This window comes from Schistocerca cancellata, chromosome 1, assembly GCF_023864275.1.
Source record: "Schistocerca cancellata isolate TAMUIC-IGC-003103 chromosome 1, iqSchCanc2.1, whole genome shotgun sequence".
In the NCBI taxonomy this organism is placed as follows: Eukaryota; Metazoa; Arthropoda; class Insecta; order Orthoptera; family Acrididae; genus Schistocerca; species Schistocerca cancellata.
In genome coordinates, this window is record NC_064626.1 from 667,132,346 (window position 1) to 667,150,982 (window position 18,637).

Below are 18,637 nucleotides of genomic sequence, written 5' to 3' on the forward strand. Positions count from 1 at the left end.
AGAATCATGAAAGAAGGTTGTATACATGGAAGAACCATGGAGATACTAGAAGGTTTCAGATAGATTATATAATGGTAAGTCAGAGATTTAGGAACCAGATTTTAAATTGTAATACATTTCCAGGGGCAGATGTGGACTCTGACCACAAACTATTGGTTATGAACTGTAGATTAAAACTGAAGAAACTGCACAAAGGTGGGAATTTAAAGAGGTGGGACCTGGATAAACTGAAAGAACCAGAGGTTCTACAGAGTTTCAGGCAGAGCATAAGGGAACAATTGACACGAATGGGGAAAAGAAATACAGCAGAAGAAGAATGGGTAGCTTTGAGAGATGAAATAGTGAAGGCAGCAGAGGATCAAGTAGGTAAAAAGACGAGGGCTAGTAGAAATCCTTGGGTAACAGAAGAGATACTGAATTTAATTGATGAAGGGAGAAAATACAAAAATGCAGTAAGTGAAGCAGGCAAAAAGGAATACAAACATCTCAAAAATGAGATCGACAGGAAGTGCAAAATGGCTAAGCAAAGAAGGGAAAGCAGAAAGGTGGAAGGAGAATATAGAGGGTCTATACAGGGGCGATGTACTTGAGGACAATATTATGGAAATGGATGAGGAGGTAGATGATGAAGAAATGGGAGATATGATACTGCGTGAAGAGTTTGACAGCGCACTCAAAGACCTAAGTCGAAACAAGGCCCCGGGAGTAGACAACATTCCATTAGAACTACTGACAGCTTTGGGAGAGCCAGTCCTGACAAAACTCTACCATCTGGTGAGCAAGATGTATGAGACAGGCGAAATTCCCTCAGACTTCAAGAAGAATATAATAATTCCAATCCCAAAGAATGCAGGTGTTGACAGATGTGAAAATTACCGAACTATCAGTTTAATAAGTCACAGCTGTAAAATACTAACGTGAATTCTTTACAGACAAATGGAAAAACTGGTAGAAGCCGACCTCGAGGAAGATCAGTTTGGATTCCATAGAAATGTTGGAACACGTGGGGCAATACTGACCCTACGACTTATCTTAGAAGAAAGATTAAGGAAAGGCAAACCTACGTTTCTAGCATTTGTAGACTTTGAGAAAGCTTTTCACAATGTTGACTGGAATACTCTCTTTCAAATCCTGAAGGTGGCAGGGGTAAAATACAGGGAGCCAAAGGGTTATTTACAATTTGTACAGAAAGCAGATGGCAGTTATAAGAGTTGAGGGACATGAAAGGGAAGCAGTGGTTGGGAAGGGAGTGAGACATGCTTGTAGCCTCTCCCCGATGCTATTCAATCTGTATATTGAGCAAGAAGTAAAGGAAACAAAAGAAAAGTTCGGAGTAGGTATTAAAATGCATGGAGAAGAAATAAAAACTTTGAGGTTCACCGATGACACTGTAATTCTGTCAGAGACAGCAAAGGACTTGGAAAAGCAGTTGAACGGAATGGACAGTATCTTGAAAGGAGGGTATAAGAATAACATCAACAAAAGCAAAACAAGGATAATGAAATGTAGTCGAATTAAGTCGGGTGATGCTGAGGGAATTAGATTAGGAAATGAGACACTTAAAGTAGTAAAGGAATTTTGCTATTTGGGGAGCAAAATAACTGATGATGGTTGAAGTAGAGAGGATATAAAATGCAGACTGGCAATGGCAAGGAAAGCGTTTCTGAAGAAGAGAAATTTGTTAACATCGAGTATAGATTTAAGTGTCAGGAAGTCGTTTCTGAAAGTATTTGTATGGAGTGTAGCCTTGGATGGAAGTGAAACAGGGACGATAAATAGTTTGGACAAGAAGAGAATAGAAGCTTTCGAAATGTGGTGCTACAGAAGAATGCTGAAGTTGGGTAGATCACATAACTAATGAGGAGATATTGAATAGAATTGGGGAGAAGAGGAGTTTGTGGCACAACTTGACCAGAAGAAGTGATCGTTTGGTAGGATATGTTCTGAGGCATCAAGGGATCACCAATTTAGTACTGGAGGGAAGCGTGGAGGGTAAAAATCGTAGAGGGAGACCAAGAGATGAATACACTAAGCAGATTCAGAAGGATGTAGGCTGCAGTATGTACTGGGAGATGAAGAAGCTTGCACAGGATAGAGTAGCACGGAGAGCTGCATCAAACCAGTCTCAGGACTGAAGACCACAACAACAACAATTACTTAATAATTCTTCCAGCCACTCACATATCTGGGAACCTATTCCATATGCCCATACCTTTGTAAACAGTCTGCAATGTGGCACTGTATCAAATGCTTTCCAGAAAACTAAGAATATGGAATCTGTCAGTTGCCCTTCATTCATGATTCACAGGATATCATGTGTGAGAAAGGCATACTTTCTAAATCCATGCTGATTTGTAGACAGAAGTCTAAGTGTTTATTACTCAAAAGTATAAGAGACATGAAGAAATACATCAGCTCTTACTAAAGAAGCTGCTCAAAAATACCCAAAAACCACTCCACAAATGGAATATAAAATTACTCGGCAGTTTTCTACAAACCACTCACAAGCAACATAATGTACAGACTTAAAAAGTGTTGAATACCTTGATGTATTACAAGCAGACATTTTTAAAGACATATCCATGATAAGAAGATTAGTAAAATATAACCAAAAGAGTTGATATAAAATTATTCTGCACCTTATACTTTAACTAGAATGGTACAAAAATTGAAACAGGGTAGTAATACACGTTGAATGATCGATCAAAAGCAATGTTCTCAAAATCAGAATAACAATGGCTACTAAAATAAAGTGGTACCATAACATAGAAGACGATTCTAAATGATTGTTGGGATTTCGCGACATTTTTAGAGGCAATGGAAGATTATTCTTACTGCAGTGATGACATATATGATTTACAACACTACATTGATTTCAATGTGTAATTTGATTTTTTGATATTTCAACAATCATTTAGAATTACCATACAAACATAAGCAAAACTTATCTACAATTTCTAGTTAGCAATCATCCTGCTAAGTTCCTGAACTTACATATTCTGTTCCACTTCCTTCAAACGTTCCATCACCCTGAAACAGATTTTCTTTCTCAATATTTTTTCAAAACTGAATTGATATCATTTATTGAGTTTTCAAAATTATAACATTTTTGTTTTGTAAAACTAACTATAAATAAACACTATACACAAGACCATGCAACATTTGTATTATAATTTCCATGCATTTACAAAACCACTCTTCTGAGATGTATGAAATTAATGAAATATGGTAGTCAGTCTATGTCAAATAACCAAAGTAATATTCTGCCAGCATGAACAGAAAATAAAACATGGTATCAGGAGAATTGCGATACTCCAAAAATTTAAGTACTGGTTTTGTGTTAATATTTTACTCCCTGTCTGCTAGTATGTAACAAGACACATTTCAAAAGTCAAAGTTATGAACGGAGGCTGAACAAAATTAATTCTTATATAGTGAAACACAAATGTACTTTACACTCTAACATATCACTTCTCCTGTGATAGCCTTATTAACTAAATCTCTTGATCACTGATAGTAATGTCATGTTACAGCAGTTAAAAATTTGACTCTGTCAACCTTTGTATGGTCAAATATCACAGTTTTTTGCATAAATGAAAATTAACATAAGCTAAAATCATTGTAGGTTACCAAGTATTACTTATAAGTAGAGATGTATGATTATATATATCACCTAAAAGATTTAGGATTTCTTGGGCATTAATAGTGATAGTATAGTAGAAATCAAAACTACATGAAATGATTTTGGATGAAAATGTACAGAAAATGATATTATTGACAACACAAGGAGACAAAAGAACAAAAATAATTATGAATAGAGAGAATTTGGACTGTGCGTGATTGTAACTAACTATAAAGAATGATAGAAAGCAATTAAGGTGCAGTACTGATACTAATTTGAGAACAGAATGAGAAACATTGGTATTCTGTAAGAGGAGGAGGATTTTAGGCAGTAGCATGGAAATATGGTGTAGGAAGAGATGGATTAAGGGCTTTGTGTATAGTGACCTGTCCAATGCCATAACTTGGACCATAAAGAGGGAACACGGGTAGTTGTTAGAGACTTTTGAAATATTGACATGGTGGAGAATGTAAAAAATAAAATGGATAGTGTAGTTTATTAATATTGATGGTACATCGATATCTTTCCTGCCTCAACAATGTCAGGTACATATTTATTAATTTTTATTTCAACATATTTATGTTAACTCTGTTTCAAAATACCACCTTTTTTTATATTTTGTTTCACTTTGAACTTATGATATCGTGACAGTGTGGCATCATACTCCTCTTTTTACAGTTGCCACGATGGATTAGTCAACCAGTGACTGTAAGTAGATGGGATCTGCACTGTCAAGAGCATTATTGGGTTTTACTGTGATACAGAAATAAAGAACTAAATATATACCTGTAATTGAGTTATCTAATTAATGTACTCAAAATGGGTAATCTCCATTAAGTGTTGGTTTATGGAGGATATGCTTTGCTCACACTATTAATATTTGTATTCAGAGGAATTATCTATCGAAGAAATAATTAACATACACTGATTTATTCAAAATAAATAATGGAAGTCAAGATTTTATTTTAAAAAAAGAACAAACAGTTTGCCTCTCTGAAAAAGAAATTATCATAGAAATTATAATAACACTACAATATACTGAAACAAAATATTATTAATCAATCTCATTGAACTTTTAATAATCGTAGGATGATACTCACCCCCAATTTAATACTTATGAAGTTTTGTTCTGTATGCGAAAATAATTAATCTTGAAGCAGCATGGCATTCTCTACTCAGAATTGTCAGCCAAGCCAGCCTAGGAGGGTAGTTTGAAAAGTTTGTGGAATTACCATCAGATGTAATAGAGAAGAACAATGAAGTTTCCTTGTAATAGTACGTCATCCTTTATGAGTACAAATATGATGCATCATTGTTCTGAATACAGGTCTATGATGTGGAGGTTTCTCTGATTTTGTTCACATATAGTGATATGTGAAGATGGGGGGGGGGGGGGGGGGGGGGAAACAAGAGTTGATCAGTGATAAAGTACTTTGTAAAGAAAGACATCAAAGCAAAGGAAATTTGTTCTGATTTTCAGACCACACTGGGGGTGACACTGTTCCTTTGTATTCAACTGTTGCCAAGTTGAAAAATGAGTTTAAATTTGGTTGTAATGACTGATTCATGTAGTGGTTGCATATGCAAAGGGAAGAGTACTCACTGGCCACACATGTCTGCTGGAAACAATGAATGTATCCGAGATGCTTTGACACAGAGCACTCAGAAGTCCACAGGATAGACAGTCTATGAACTTCAACTTCCTCAAATGCTGCTGTGGTGCATTCTGTAATGACACCTGCATATGAAGCCTTACTAGTTTCAGTTACTGCAGTAGTTGCTTCCCAGCGACCATAACAGACGGTATGAATTTCAATTCTCCAAGATATGGCAGGAGGACTTTTTGATGACTCATCTTTCTGGGTGAATTGACATTTCATCTGTTGGGTAAGTAAATCACCATACGGTAAAGATCTGAGGTTCACAAAATCCTGGCAATATTGTTAAACATGAAAGAGACTCACCAAAACAATGTGTTTTGTGTCATTTCTGTTCCCAAAGTTTATGAACCTTACTTTTTTGTGGAAGAAATTGTGAGAGGAATATCATATCTGGACATGCTGCAAAATGCAAAACTGGTTGTTCGCTCAGCTTCATTATGTACACACACACACACACACACACACACACACACACACACACACACACACACACACACTCTGAGAAATGAAATTATTAAAGCTGTCAATTCAATAAATGGGGACCTGATGCTTCATCTGTGGTTACGCTTTAATTAAAAGAAGATAGCTAATCTCTTATCTTTCAAAAAGTGTGAGCTACTTCCATTGGAACATTCACGAATACCTGACTGCTGGTCTATACCTACATCTACATGGTTACTCCTCAATTCACACTTAAGTGCCTGGCAGACGGTTCATCGAATCATTTTCATACTACTTCTCTACCATTCCACTCTTGAATGGCGTTTGGGAAAAAGGAACACCTAAATCTTTCCATTCAAGCTGTGATTTCTCTTATTTCTCCCTACATAGGTGGGTGTCAACAAAATATTTTTGCATTCGGAGGAGAAAGTTGGTGATTGAAATTTCATAAATAGATCTCGCTGCAAAGAAAACAGCCTTTGCTTCAGTGACCAGTAACACTCTCACCCCTATTGTGCAATAACATGAAATGAGCTGCCCTTCTTTGCACTTGTTCGATGTCCTCCAACAATCCCACCTGGTACGGATCCCACTCCGCACATCAATATTCCAGCAGAGGACGGACAAGTGTAATGTAGGCTGTCTCTTTAGTGGGTTTGTCGCATCTTCTAAGTGTTCAGCCAACAAAGTGCAGTCTTTCTTTCGCCCTTCCCACAATATTATTTATGTGGTCTTTCCAATTGCTTTTAATTGTAATACCTAGTTATTTAGTTGAATTGACAGCCATTATATTTGTGTCATTTATCGTATACCCAAAATTTATCAGATTTCTTTTAGTACCCATGTGGATGACGTTGCACTTTCTTTGTTTAGTGCCAACTGCCACTCTTCACACCATACAGAAATTCTCTCTAGATCATTTTGTAATTGGAATCGATTGGCTGATGATTTTACTAGACAGTAAATTATAGTGTCATCTGCAAACAATCCAAGGGGGCTGCTCAGATTATCACCTAGATCATTTATGCAAATCAGGAACAGCATAGGGCCTATGACACTACCTTGCAGAATGCCAGATATCACTTCTCTTCTACTCCATGATTTACCGTCCATCATTATGAACTGTGACCTCTCTGAGAGGAAACCACGAATCAAGTCACACAACTAAGACGATACTCCATATGCACACAATTTGATTAATAGTTGCTTCTGAGAAATGGTATCAAAAACCTCCTGGAAATCTGGGAATATGGAATTGATCTGATATCCCTTGTCGATAGCACTCATTACTTCATGGGAATAAAGAGCTAGCTGTGTTGCACAAGAATGATATTTTCTGAATCTGTGTTGGTTATGTATCAACAAGTCATTTTCTTCAAGGTGATTCATAATGTTAGAGTACAGTATATGCTCCATAATCCTACTGCAAATTGAGGTCCGTGATATGGGTCTGTAATTCTATGGGTTACTCCTATTCCTTTTCTTGAATATTGGTGTGACCTGCACTACTTTCCAGTATTTAGGAACAGACCTTTCGTCAAATGAGCGGTTGTATATGATAGCTAAGAAAGGCGCTATTGTGTCTGCATACTCTGAAAGGAAGCTGATTGGTATACCATATGGTCCGGAAGACTTGCTTTCTTAATTGATTTGAGTTGTTTCGCAACACCTAAGATATCTACTTTTATGTCACTCATGCTAACAGCTGTTCTAGTTTCGGATTCTGGAATATTTACTTTGTCTTCTTTCATGAAGGAATTATGGAAAACTGTATTTAGTAACTCCGCTTTAGTGCCACCATCATCGGTAACATTTCCATCGCTATCGCACAGTGACAGTATTGACTGGTTTTTGCCACTGGTGTTCTTTACAAATGACCAGAATCTCTTTGGGTTTTCTATCATATTTTGAGACAATGTTTCATACTGGAACTTATGAAAAGCATCTTACATTCACATCCACAATAAATTTCGAGCTTCTGTGAATCTTAGCCAGTCTTGGGGGTTTTCCATTCTTCTGCATTTGGCATACTTTTTTCGTTGTTTCTGCAACAGTGTTCTGACGTGTTTTGTGTATCATGGTGGATCAGTCCTGTCTCTTATTAACTTATGTGGCATTAATCTATCTATTGCTGTTGATTCTGTATCATTGAATTTGAGCCATATCTGGTCTACACTTACATAATTGGCTTGGAAGGAATGGAGACTCTCTCTTAGGAAGGCATCAAGCAAATTTTTATCTGTTGTTTTAAATATATGTATTTTGTGTGTATTTTTAGTGGTTTTGGTTGATATGGTTTTGAGCCTCGCCACAATGACCTTGTGTTCACTAATCCCCATATCCATCATGACACTCTCTATTAGATCAGGATTATTTGTGGCTAAGTGTTTGTGGCTGTGTTCTATCGGAAAGCTGGATTTTTTTCATGTATGCAATGTATCCATTCATACAATCTTACATCCCATTCTGCAAATCACATAGAGAAGGGTAAAATACAGGGACAAGGAATGAATCAAGATATATATTAGCAGAACACAAGTAAATCAACAAATATAATCTGTGCCCTGTATCAACAATAAACTATCACTATGTCACCTAGTACTACTCATGTTTATGCCAGCTAAATTAAACCAATTAGAAATTGTTGTTTACCTTCTGCTGTAAGGTTAATATTTACTTGATTACATAGGTATTTTGAAAGTGAACAGTTACCTTCACTAGCAGACAGATAATACCATTTGCATTACTACACATCATGTAGATTTACAATAAACACTGTAACTTGCAGGACAGCTAACAGAACTTTTTAATCCTTGAATATAAGATGCCCAGAAAATTTGTACATTGTTTTGTTAATTAATTATGTTCTTAACTTTCTTTCAAATTGATAGTGACTCCCAACATCCTGCTTTATGTTAGTCATAAGCTTGTTGAAAACCTTTGCAATGGAACACAAAATTCCACTCTGATCCATAGACACTAAGGTAAGATCTATATGAAAATAATTTTTGTGTCTTGTGTTGTCAACATGTAGAGCATGGTTCAGCTGAAACTAATTTTTACTGTCAATAACAAAACTCACTAAGGAGTACATGTAGTGCAAAGTGGAAGTAACAGTTCAAGAACCCTCAAAGAAGACATGTTTACCTGCTTCATACACTATTCTTACAACTCATTTCTGCTGAAAAAAGACTGTAGTTATATTAGGTCTAATATCCAAAAATTCCATAATAGGTCAATACACTTGTCTTTATCTCAACACAATGAGTGATACTTCCATGAGCAAAATATGATTAACACAGCCTCATTATTTGTTTATCTAGTGTTGACTCCATTTTAACTTGTTGTTTGGTAGACTCCAAGGATTTTTACACAGTGTATTTCATTTAGTGTATGACCATTAATGTCCACTTCTGGTGCTAAAAAGTCATTTTTGCTTTTTTGAAATTGCATATTACGAATTTTTTTGTGATTAAAACATAAATCATTGTCATGAACCAATTGTAAGACTGTTCAGCTATAAGCTGCATTAAAGTTGAGTTTTAATTTTTGATTGGCATGCTTCTTTTGTCAGTTAACATCACAGTTTTTTAACGGTTGTGGCTAGGTCGACACTCCTTAGTTTACATAAAGTCCTTCCAGCTATCAAATTTCATTAGTAAGGAATTAAATACAATAGTGATTTTCCTCCTTTAATGGAGAATGTTATTTATAATTTCTAAAGTAATGCTGTGATAGAGTGGGTTGACTCCCACCACCCAACTCTGTATGTACACCTGTTTCAGGTAAGGTCTATATTAAATTTTTGCTGATTTTCTTTCAAAAATTCCACTGTTAAAGTTCCTACATAAAGCACATATCACATAAATTATAAAATGGTTGAAACAAATTCCCCCCCCACACAAAACTTCATTATTCAGATGATTCAATTTGTTGTCCTTGTTGTAATGACCTAATTAGTTTCATCAGAAATAATGGCCATCAAAAGTTATTGCAAATTATATAGTTCCATACTTCTAGCCAAAGCAAAATCTTATGAGCTAATTGGAAAATTCAGAAAGAAAGATAACTTCCAAATTGAAGAGCTATTTTTCCTCTTTTCAGGAAAATATTACATTAACCTAAACTCAATTAGTCTAAAAGATACTGTCAATTAAAGATTTCACCTGGTCCAAATTTTTAGTTCCAAATATAGACAAATTACTGTAAATTTCTGGGATCTGTTGATATTCCTTCAATCACCCAATTTTTCTGAATATATTGACACCCTCATTAATGCGAATGAGTCCTCAATTAAAAACTGCTAAATTTTCAGTAACTAAAATTATCATACAAGATGAATCCTGTGGTATAAACCCAGAATTCCCATTGTGTAGGCATAAGTTAGTGCTGCATACTTTAATAGATACTATTTATGAGAAATAATACACAAACAAAATATAATAACAAAATCAATGGCAAATAAAAGATGACCTTCATGACCTATAGATTTTGTAAACTATTATAAATTAACAAAGTTAAGTAATATCCACAAGTGATTCTTTACAATGGCAATGCTTGCACCATATTCAGTCACTCTGTCCTTACGTTTCTGGCAACTAGCCTGTTCTTTAGCCCCTTCTTGGAAACCTTTTGAGTTGCATTTCCAGTTGTGTAAACCGGGCTGAGAGAACATGTTATATAGTAATGAGAAATAGACAATCTGAATGTGTGTTTTGGATCATTTGAACAATATCTGTAACTAACAACAGTTCTGTGACTTTTTCTACTTAATTGCATGTGAAGCAACATAGGTTCACTTCGTTCTGTACTGTGTGAAGCTTTACTTTTTTGAAAAAATAAGAACTACCATCCTCCACATATGTCGATGTGTGTAAACATTATTAGAGACTATAACAGACATGGTCATTAATGGTAGGCTCTTAGAACTGTGATTAGGGATTGGTAAACTTCCAATTTTGAACTTTAAAAGAAACGTCTGACCATTCATTTTAAGAGTCCTACAGCAGCACTTTCGGGCGGTGATCCAGTGAAAAAGTGCAGCTGACAAGGCTTATTCCATAACAGGTAGGACTCGTTTACATGAAACTGTTAACAAACAAGATTTTAGTGATAATTACTTGCATAATGGAGACAAAAGCAATGCCACAAATAAAGAAATGGAATGCAAAAGTTTCTGTATAACATTTGTGCATTGTAACTATATCATGTTACATTTGACTACATTGAAAAGCACAGACTCTTATGCACTGACATCAAATATTGCAGTCCATTCCAGTGTCATAAAGACATGTTTATAAGGTATATTGGGAATATAGTATCCAGAGGAGGCATGGCTCATAGTTTTGATGCTGGGAAAGGCTGTGACAGTGATCGATAAGAGCTAACCTAGACCTTGGGCTGCGCTACACAATGCCTTGTCATGAGAATCAAGATTTGTGTTTGTATTTTTTTCCCTTTTTTTTGGTGGGAGGGGGGGGAAGGGGGGGGGGGGGGGTTGGCAGGGGCAATATCACATGATAGCCAAAAGTTTATATATTCTATCTTCTTTCTGTTTCATAACACCAATGGTAACATCAAAATAAAATCTATAGGTAGCATATTTATCCTCCAATGTCACATTTCCCAATACTTCATTACAAAAAAATCATACCAAAAGCTGCTTTTGGAGAGATATTTAATGCTGTGTATGTTAACTATGCTGAATGCTTGATGTTTTTGGTGTTTTCTGTTCAAATTGTGAGATGTGTAATATTGTGTGTGTTCAATCTGTGGCATTTATGAGTTTGTGCAATAAAAGAGTAAGATTTCTGTGACATTATGAGTCTCCTGCAGTGATTGCGATTTTTGAATGAAAAAATAAGTATTGAATTGTGACTGATTCAAGTTGTCACATAGAAAACAATTTTCACTGGTCCATATTCTATAGCATGTTTACACAATGGAACATATTCTCTTCTGAGAAAGCAAGCTTTTATACATACATAAAATCTGATGTTACAATACACAACTGTACTACGTATGACACGATCATGGTCTCACAAGCTTAGACACCTTATATTGTATGATACCCTAATTGCCAATATGACATTAATTGACATTTAATTATAACAAATCATACTACAAAAAACAACTTTTTGGTACATCTTCGATGCACCTTTGCCTTGAGATGGAATACTTTCATAACATACATAAGCTGTGAGGATGGGGCATGAGTAGTGCTTGGGTAGCTCAGATTGTAGAGCACTTGCCCACGAAAGGCAAAGGTCCCAAGTTCAAGTCTCGGTCCAGCACACAGTTTTAATCTGCCAGGAAGTTTCATATCAGCGCACACTCCGCTGCAGAGTAAAAATCTCATTCTAATGACAAGCTTGACCACCCCTATAAAGGACAAAGACTTTGCTTCCAGTTATCAGCCATCTCCTGATGAAAAACATGGTGATTGTCTTCAAAAGCTTGAGTTTTAGCTCAGAGTTGTGGAATTATTTCATGGATCAATGTGGTTAAAGCAATGACGTAGCCATTTTACAAACGTGAGTAATTAGCATCTAGTGTAAAACAGCAATCACACACCTTACAGAGGCCTCTTAAAAGGTCTTGGAATTCATAAACTTACATTACAGTACATTTATTCCCTAACTGCATAGATGGTTTATAATGATTTTCAGATTTTATGCCTACAGACATAAGAGAAAAAATTAATAATAACTGAAAATTCAATAGGAAATTATATACATATAATATTAGCCATTGCTTCTATAAATTATCTGGATATCACATAAATTATATAATTAACACCAAAGGAAACTTTGTTTTTAAGAATAAAGCTTGAAAACTATTCAGATTACAATAAACTTCAGTGCATATGTGATTGAACTGCCATTTATGCAGTACTTATTTACTCTTCAGCAACAGAGTAAATGCTGATATGAAATTTTAAATTGGAATTTTAAATAAAATTAATGGTATTGTGGACAATGGTGAAAGTTGATTATTTTTAATTTTTTTATGACATGTATTCTATATTCTATGCACATTGTGCATGTTTTGGGTTTGGAGTTTCCCGCATTTTTGTTTTTTCCACAAAACACAAACTTTTTTTTTTTGGCGAGTGTGAAGATAAATGAGCAAAAGTGTAATGCAGTTACTGCTAGAATCTTCTTTCACTCCTTTCAGTTTCTTGGAGGATGGCTTGCATTATTTCTTTGTGTTAAGCCTACACAATGCATCTGATGATATTTATTAGAAGCAGTGAAAGCAGAGAAAATTGGTGCACCAAGCACAATTAAAGAAAATCATTTTTTCCAGGCATTCATTTACCAACCAATGCGCAATGTAAATAAAATTTATTTTAAACAAAAGGCAAATTGAAACATTATCTGTGCCAGTTACTTTTCATTTACTTCCACAGTGCATTTCATGAGCTTACACCATCATCCTGAAGTGGATAGAGAAGTTTAAATGTGCATTTCTTCTCCTACATTCAGGTAGTTGACTTAAATTTCAGTTTGCTACAAATTAGTTACTAAGTGTCAATTGTTATGACAACATGACTCTAAAGCCATACATTATAAACAATATGAGTTCTGAAACTTTCTTGCAGATTAAAACTGTGTGCTAGATGGTGACTTGAACCAGGAACTTTGTCTTTCGCAGGCAAATGCTCTACCTACTCAGCTACCCAAGAATGACTCACGACCCATCCTCACAGGTTTACTTCCACCAGAACCTCATCTCCTATCTTCCAAACTTCACAGAAATTCTCCTGTAAAACTTGCAGGACTAGCACTTGTAGAAAAAAGGATGTTGTGGATGTGTGGCTTACCCACAGCCTGTGGGATTCTTCCATAATGAATTCTCTAGAGGCCATGGAAATTGGTTTTGAGGAAAGCAGAAAGAAAGTAGAGCTGGAAATAGATGTAAATTTAAACAGTTAATAGCACTTGCACAGCTAACGACAAGAGAGTTTTGAACCCTACACAAAAGAGAATGGATGCTGTTACTGGTTCCCATGAGAAAAACAAAACATAATATGAAAATTTTTGAAATGATAATACACAAGAGCTAAAAAGTCAAATTGATCAGATTAAAACAGAATTGAAGGATAGGTTGGAAACACAAGTAGAAATCATGGGTAGGCCTATAGTTGTTATTGAAAAAGAAATGGAAACGGTACACGAAAATGTACATTCTAAGCTTGTGTAAATTGGAAATAAAGTCAATAAAGTTCAAAGTTTACAGCATGGTGTGTCTACTGTACCTCATGGAGCTTCTTTTGTTAGCTGTAAGAAATTTAATCACTATGAATCATATTGTGATGTACACGCCCATGATTTTATTGGAGAATTCAGTGATTTGCCAGAAAACTGGAGCGATAAGGAAAAGGTGACTGTGTTGACAGTCTTGTGCGTAAAGCAACCACAACTATGAGTAATCATCTTGAGTATTAATAAATCACTTCTGCTGTATTTAATCCTTTATTTTTAGATCACTACTTGGTTCATGGCACTTAAAGCCACATCTTCAGGTGAACATAAATGTTGGGTGGAGTTCCAAGCTTTTCAAGCCAAATGTTTTAGTTATACATTCATCTGAAGGTGTGGCTTTTAGTGCCATGAAAACGGTAGAGATCTATAAATAAATGAGTAAATACAGCTGAAGCAGTTTATTAATACCAAAGACGAAAAGAAGATTTTGAAGTATGATGTGTATGGTTGGTCACAATCTTATAAGTCATGAGAAGAGTTTAGGAAGTTATTTTTGAATGAACCTTGGTCTAAGGATTAACAGCAGAGGATTTTAAATGAATTTTGTGAAGGAGATAGGTATGACAACTTAAGTACTTAGATAAGAAACTAGGTAGTAATTCCATAATTATAGGATTAGAAAACAAACTGCCTCACAGAATTGGGGAACTGCTTTTGCCTACTCCTAAGAGTATTATTACCAATTTTCTGAATAATGTGAGAAAAGTAAAGCATATGAAACCCATATCTGAGACAGCAGAAGTAATTTTGATCTCAGAAACCAAGTTAGAGGAGACTATCAAGCAACTAGAAAGAGAACAACAGAAACTGGTAGGAAGAATGATAAATATAGAGACAAAAAGGAACAGACAGAATGCATATCAAAATGTCAGAAGAAATTTATTGACAGAAGTAGGGGGAGTAATAATCACAGACTCAACACGAAGACTGAGATTTGCTATAGTGGGGCTTGGATTGAGCTAGGAACAGGAAAGAGCCACACATGGTTAGAAACAAACTCATGAGGACTAATATTCATTTTTAGTAATAAACAGAACTATTTTCAGTGGAAACAATCTCACTGACATTAATTAGATGGAACAGATGAAACTGAAAAACAAATAAAGGACACAGAAGAATATTTAACAGCTCTGTATAGGAAACATTGTCAGAAAAGTATCATAATGGTATGAAGAAATATAAACAATTGTGAAAAGCAGAGCAATTTAAATGTCTTCCTTTATGGTCAAATATCAAAGAATGTAAAATCCAATGTAACAATATTATGAAAATGAGGAAGGCCTTAATGACCAAAAGCTTTAATTGTGAGAGTCTTTTTGTTGTGCCTATCTGCGACTCAGCATCTCCGCTTTTTCGTCAAACAGTGAGAACATAGAACAACTGCTGATCCAAGCACAGGGGAGTAGTGACAGTGATGGTAATAGTGGTTCAGGTAATGATAAAAGTAATGATAAAGGTGGTAAAGAATTTACTGGTAATAAAGAAGAGAAGAAGAGGGAAATATCTGAATTGGATTATGACTATGAAGGTGGTATGAAAAGTAAAGAGGAAATAAATGTTGGAAGTAAACAGAACAGTAATGAGAAGGAACGAGGGACTAGTGAATAAACAAACTGGCAATAAAATCCTGTTAACAGTCACAATGATAACTGAAAATCTAACTGATAAAGGAGTGGAAGTTGAGTTTATTGATTCTTGTCATTTTGTCTTAACGAAGTAGCATGGCCTTCTTCTTGTGGTGTTAACCATGATATAGTTTACAGAAAAAGTAAGTATACAATGATAATATTCAGGACACAGGGACAGAGCAGAAAATTACTGCATTAAATACCGATGCTTTTGTTGATGTGGAAGCAGCAGAATTTTTACTAGAGTTCAATGGAATTCTTAACGAACTTGATGATGTAATGATGGTGAGACAGATACTGATGCCTGTGATGATAATAGTATTGAAATGCTGTCTGTGCAAAGGGATAGTGTTGGAATGGATGTTGATGCATTTGATATCATTTAAATCAAGAGTAAAAATGTGATTTGTACTTGTAATGTAGAAGATGGTCTTGATGAGGAAGAAGAGATGCTTTTCATTAAGGTGACAGAAATAAATAAAAATGTCTACATCTACATTCAATACAAACTTAAATGATGTCTGAAAATTGATTATTGATATTATTCAGGACAAAGCTGTCAGTGAATTGTTTAATGACGTTTTCTGTGAAAATGTGCATAGGTGTTGGAGCTGAACTTCTTGATGACTCCACGTGGAAAAAATTGGAAATTCTGCACAAAAGAGTTTATCATGATTGATGGAAGGGAGTGCATAATGAAATTTATGAATTATATAGGAGAAAGCTGGGAATTAATGATAATTTAACTGTATTTTTGGGTAAATTATGTAATGACAATAATAATATTATTGAAAATAATGAAGTGGTTAAAGGAAAGTTTGAATCTTCTGAAGTCAATGAAAAATAGTTTGTGGAAGTTAATGTAAGTAATGTTACAATTAAATGTGGGATTGTTGTAAAAGCAAAGGTGGCCACAGGAAAGAGATCTGTTGCTAAATTATCATTATCAGCTGCATGCAAATTATTAGAAGTTAATAAAGAGGCAGATAGGGTGATGGGTGTAGAAAGAAAATTTGCAATTGATAGTAAAGTATACGATCTGAAAAATAAAATGTTTAATGTAGATATACAAACAGTATTTCTTAGTGTTCTTTGCTTTAGTGTTTACTGGATGTAAGATGATCAATGCATGTATGTTTGCTGGGGGTAGAAGGCATACAAATGTTGTGTTTTGCGCTTATCTGGCACATGTTTTGAAATTACACCTCATGTTGCAAAATTATATGTTGGAACATGGGATCAGATTCATAATGTATCCATGAATTGGTAGGTGGTTTATTACTCTTCAATAAGCACACTATTTGGCACATAACCCTTCCTGAGGTTTGTGATTCCTTTCTTCCTTTCTAGAATTACTCCATCCTCTGACACCCTACTCTTCGTTTGTAAGAATGAAAAGACAGTTACCTACTTCTATCCACAAATGTCTATAAATAAGTAGTCAATTAATCAAAGCTTTTGTGTGCCTATGATTAAGAATTTGCATGTTAGTCCACGAAAAATAAAATAAGAGACTGGAAATTTGTACCAGTCTGACAGAATTGATAAGAGAATATTCTGTGTCATGTTTTCATCTCTGTAATAATGAAATTTGTATGTCAATATTAATGAATTTATTTAATCTAAAATATAGTTTAAAATAAAAGGTAAGCTAAATTATAAGAAATTGCTAATTCTAGGAAAATACTGGGAAGAAATAGGTATGAAACTTAATGGAAATTTTTATAGCTGCGGAAACAAAAGATATCTAAAACATATGTTAGTACCAACAGTGTAAGTATAAGAAGCTGACAAAGTCATTGGTTCAATGTAATCTGTAATTAAATTCAGTAGTCTATATGAAAGTTCTTCTTTTCAGGAAGAGTGTACCATGAACATAATTAATGTTGTCTATAGTAAAGATTATTGGGAACAAAGTTTGTCATGATACTGCCCTTCTGGTGTGAGGAAAGAAAAGTGTTTATTTAAATAATATTTATATGTTATGTAGTAGAAAGTAATGTCTTGTCAATAATATGATTTGTTGCTTTGAGTGTTATTCTGTTGAGTAATTTTTTGTGACTAAAGCAAACCAGGGATTTTTATGTATAATTTATGACATAATTAAGTATGTGAAGTAGCAACATTTTAAGTAATGGAGAAGTATATTATAATGGATTGAAAAAAAAGGGTAATGATGTACATGAGAGTACTGTTTTTGTTTAGTTGTAATTGCACACCTAAGTAGTATGAGGCAACTTGTTGAGAACCTTCTGGAAATTACAGCACTGTAGACAGAAACAAAGTATATAAACTGTTGCAAAGTTTATTTCACTTACACCAGAATCTATGTGATGTGATTTTCTTTATAACAGGGATTAAAAATGCTGAGAATTTCACTCTCTCAATTTTCATTTTAAGAAAATTAATGGGACATTTTTCAGATGTTATTAATTGAATAAATAAAACAATTTCCATTCTCTTTCAAGGTCTCCATATATGTGTTTCACTCTACATTTTTTTATTGTTTTATACTGTTGGTTATGTGCATTTATAATGAGCAACAAATGTCCAAGTAATTAGAAGGCGATTTTATGACAGGTACAAAGATAAGGTTTGTCGGTTTATTAATGTAGAAAATTTGTTTGTTTTTTCCAATTAGTAAATGCTTAGCACTACTTTATCTATAAACATACGTGAAAATGTAAAGGAGGACTCATAGAACGGACCTGCAGCAGGCTGTGGGACTAAGTAGTTGTGGAAGTGTGTGTATTATTGTTAAAACTATACAGTGAGTGATAAATGCAAACATTATTATTATTATTATTATTATTAATATCATTCAAGAACCAAATTTACACAAAATGAAAGAATACTGCAGTGGATATGTTAACAGAAAAATATTGGAATATAATATCAGTTTCATAATGTTTTATGATGCTATGCCCTAGTATGTTTGGAAATTTTATGTCATAAGATGGCCAGGAAAGGTTATTAGGTAACATTTATTTAGAATACCTGATTTGAACAAAGGTTTCA

At 34.6% G+C, this 18,637-nt stretch overlaps 1 protein-coding gene across 1 annotated transcript in view; it reads right to left on the minus strand.

Annotated features, from left to right (window-relative positions):
• LOC126092594 (collagen alpha chain CG42342-like) overlaps positions 1-18,637 on the minus strand; it is a 614,083-nt gene that overhangs the window by 236,211 nt on the left and 359,235 nt on the right. The window contains exon 17 of the mRNA XM_049908319.1: positions 2,995-3,030. Coding sequence (XP_049764276.1) covers positions 2,995-3,030 — 36 coding nt within the window. The remainder of the gene's footprint in view (positions 1-2,994; positions 3,031-18,637) is intronic.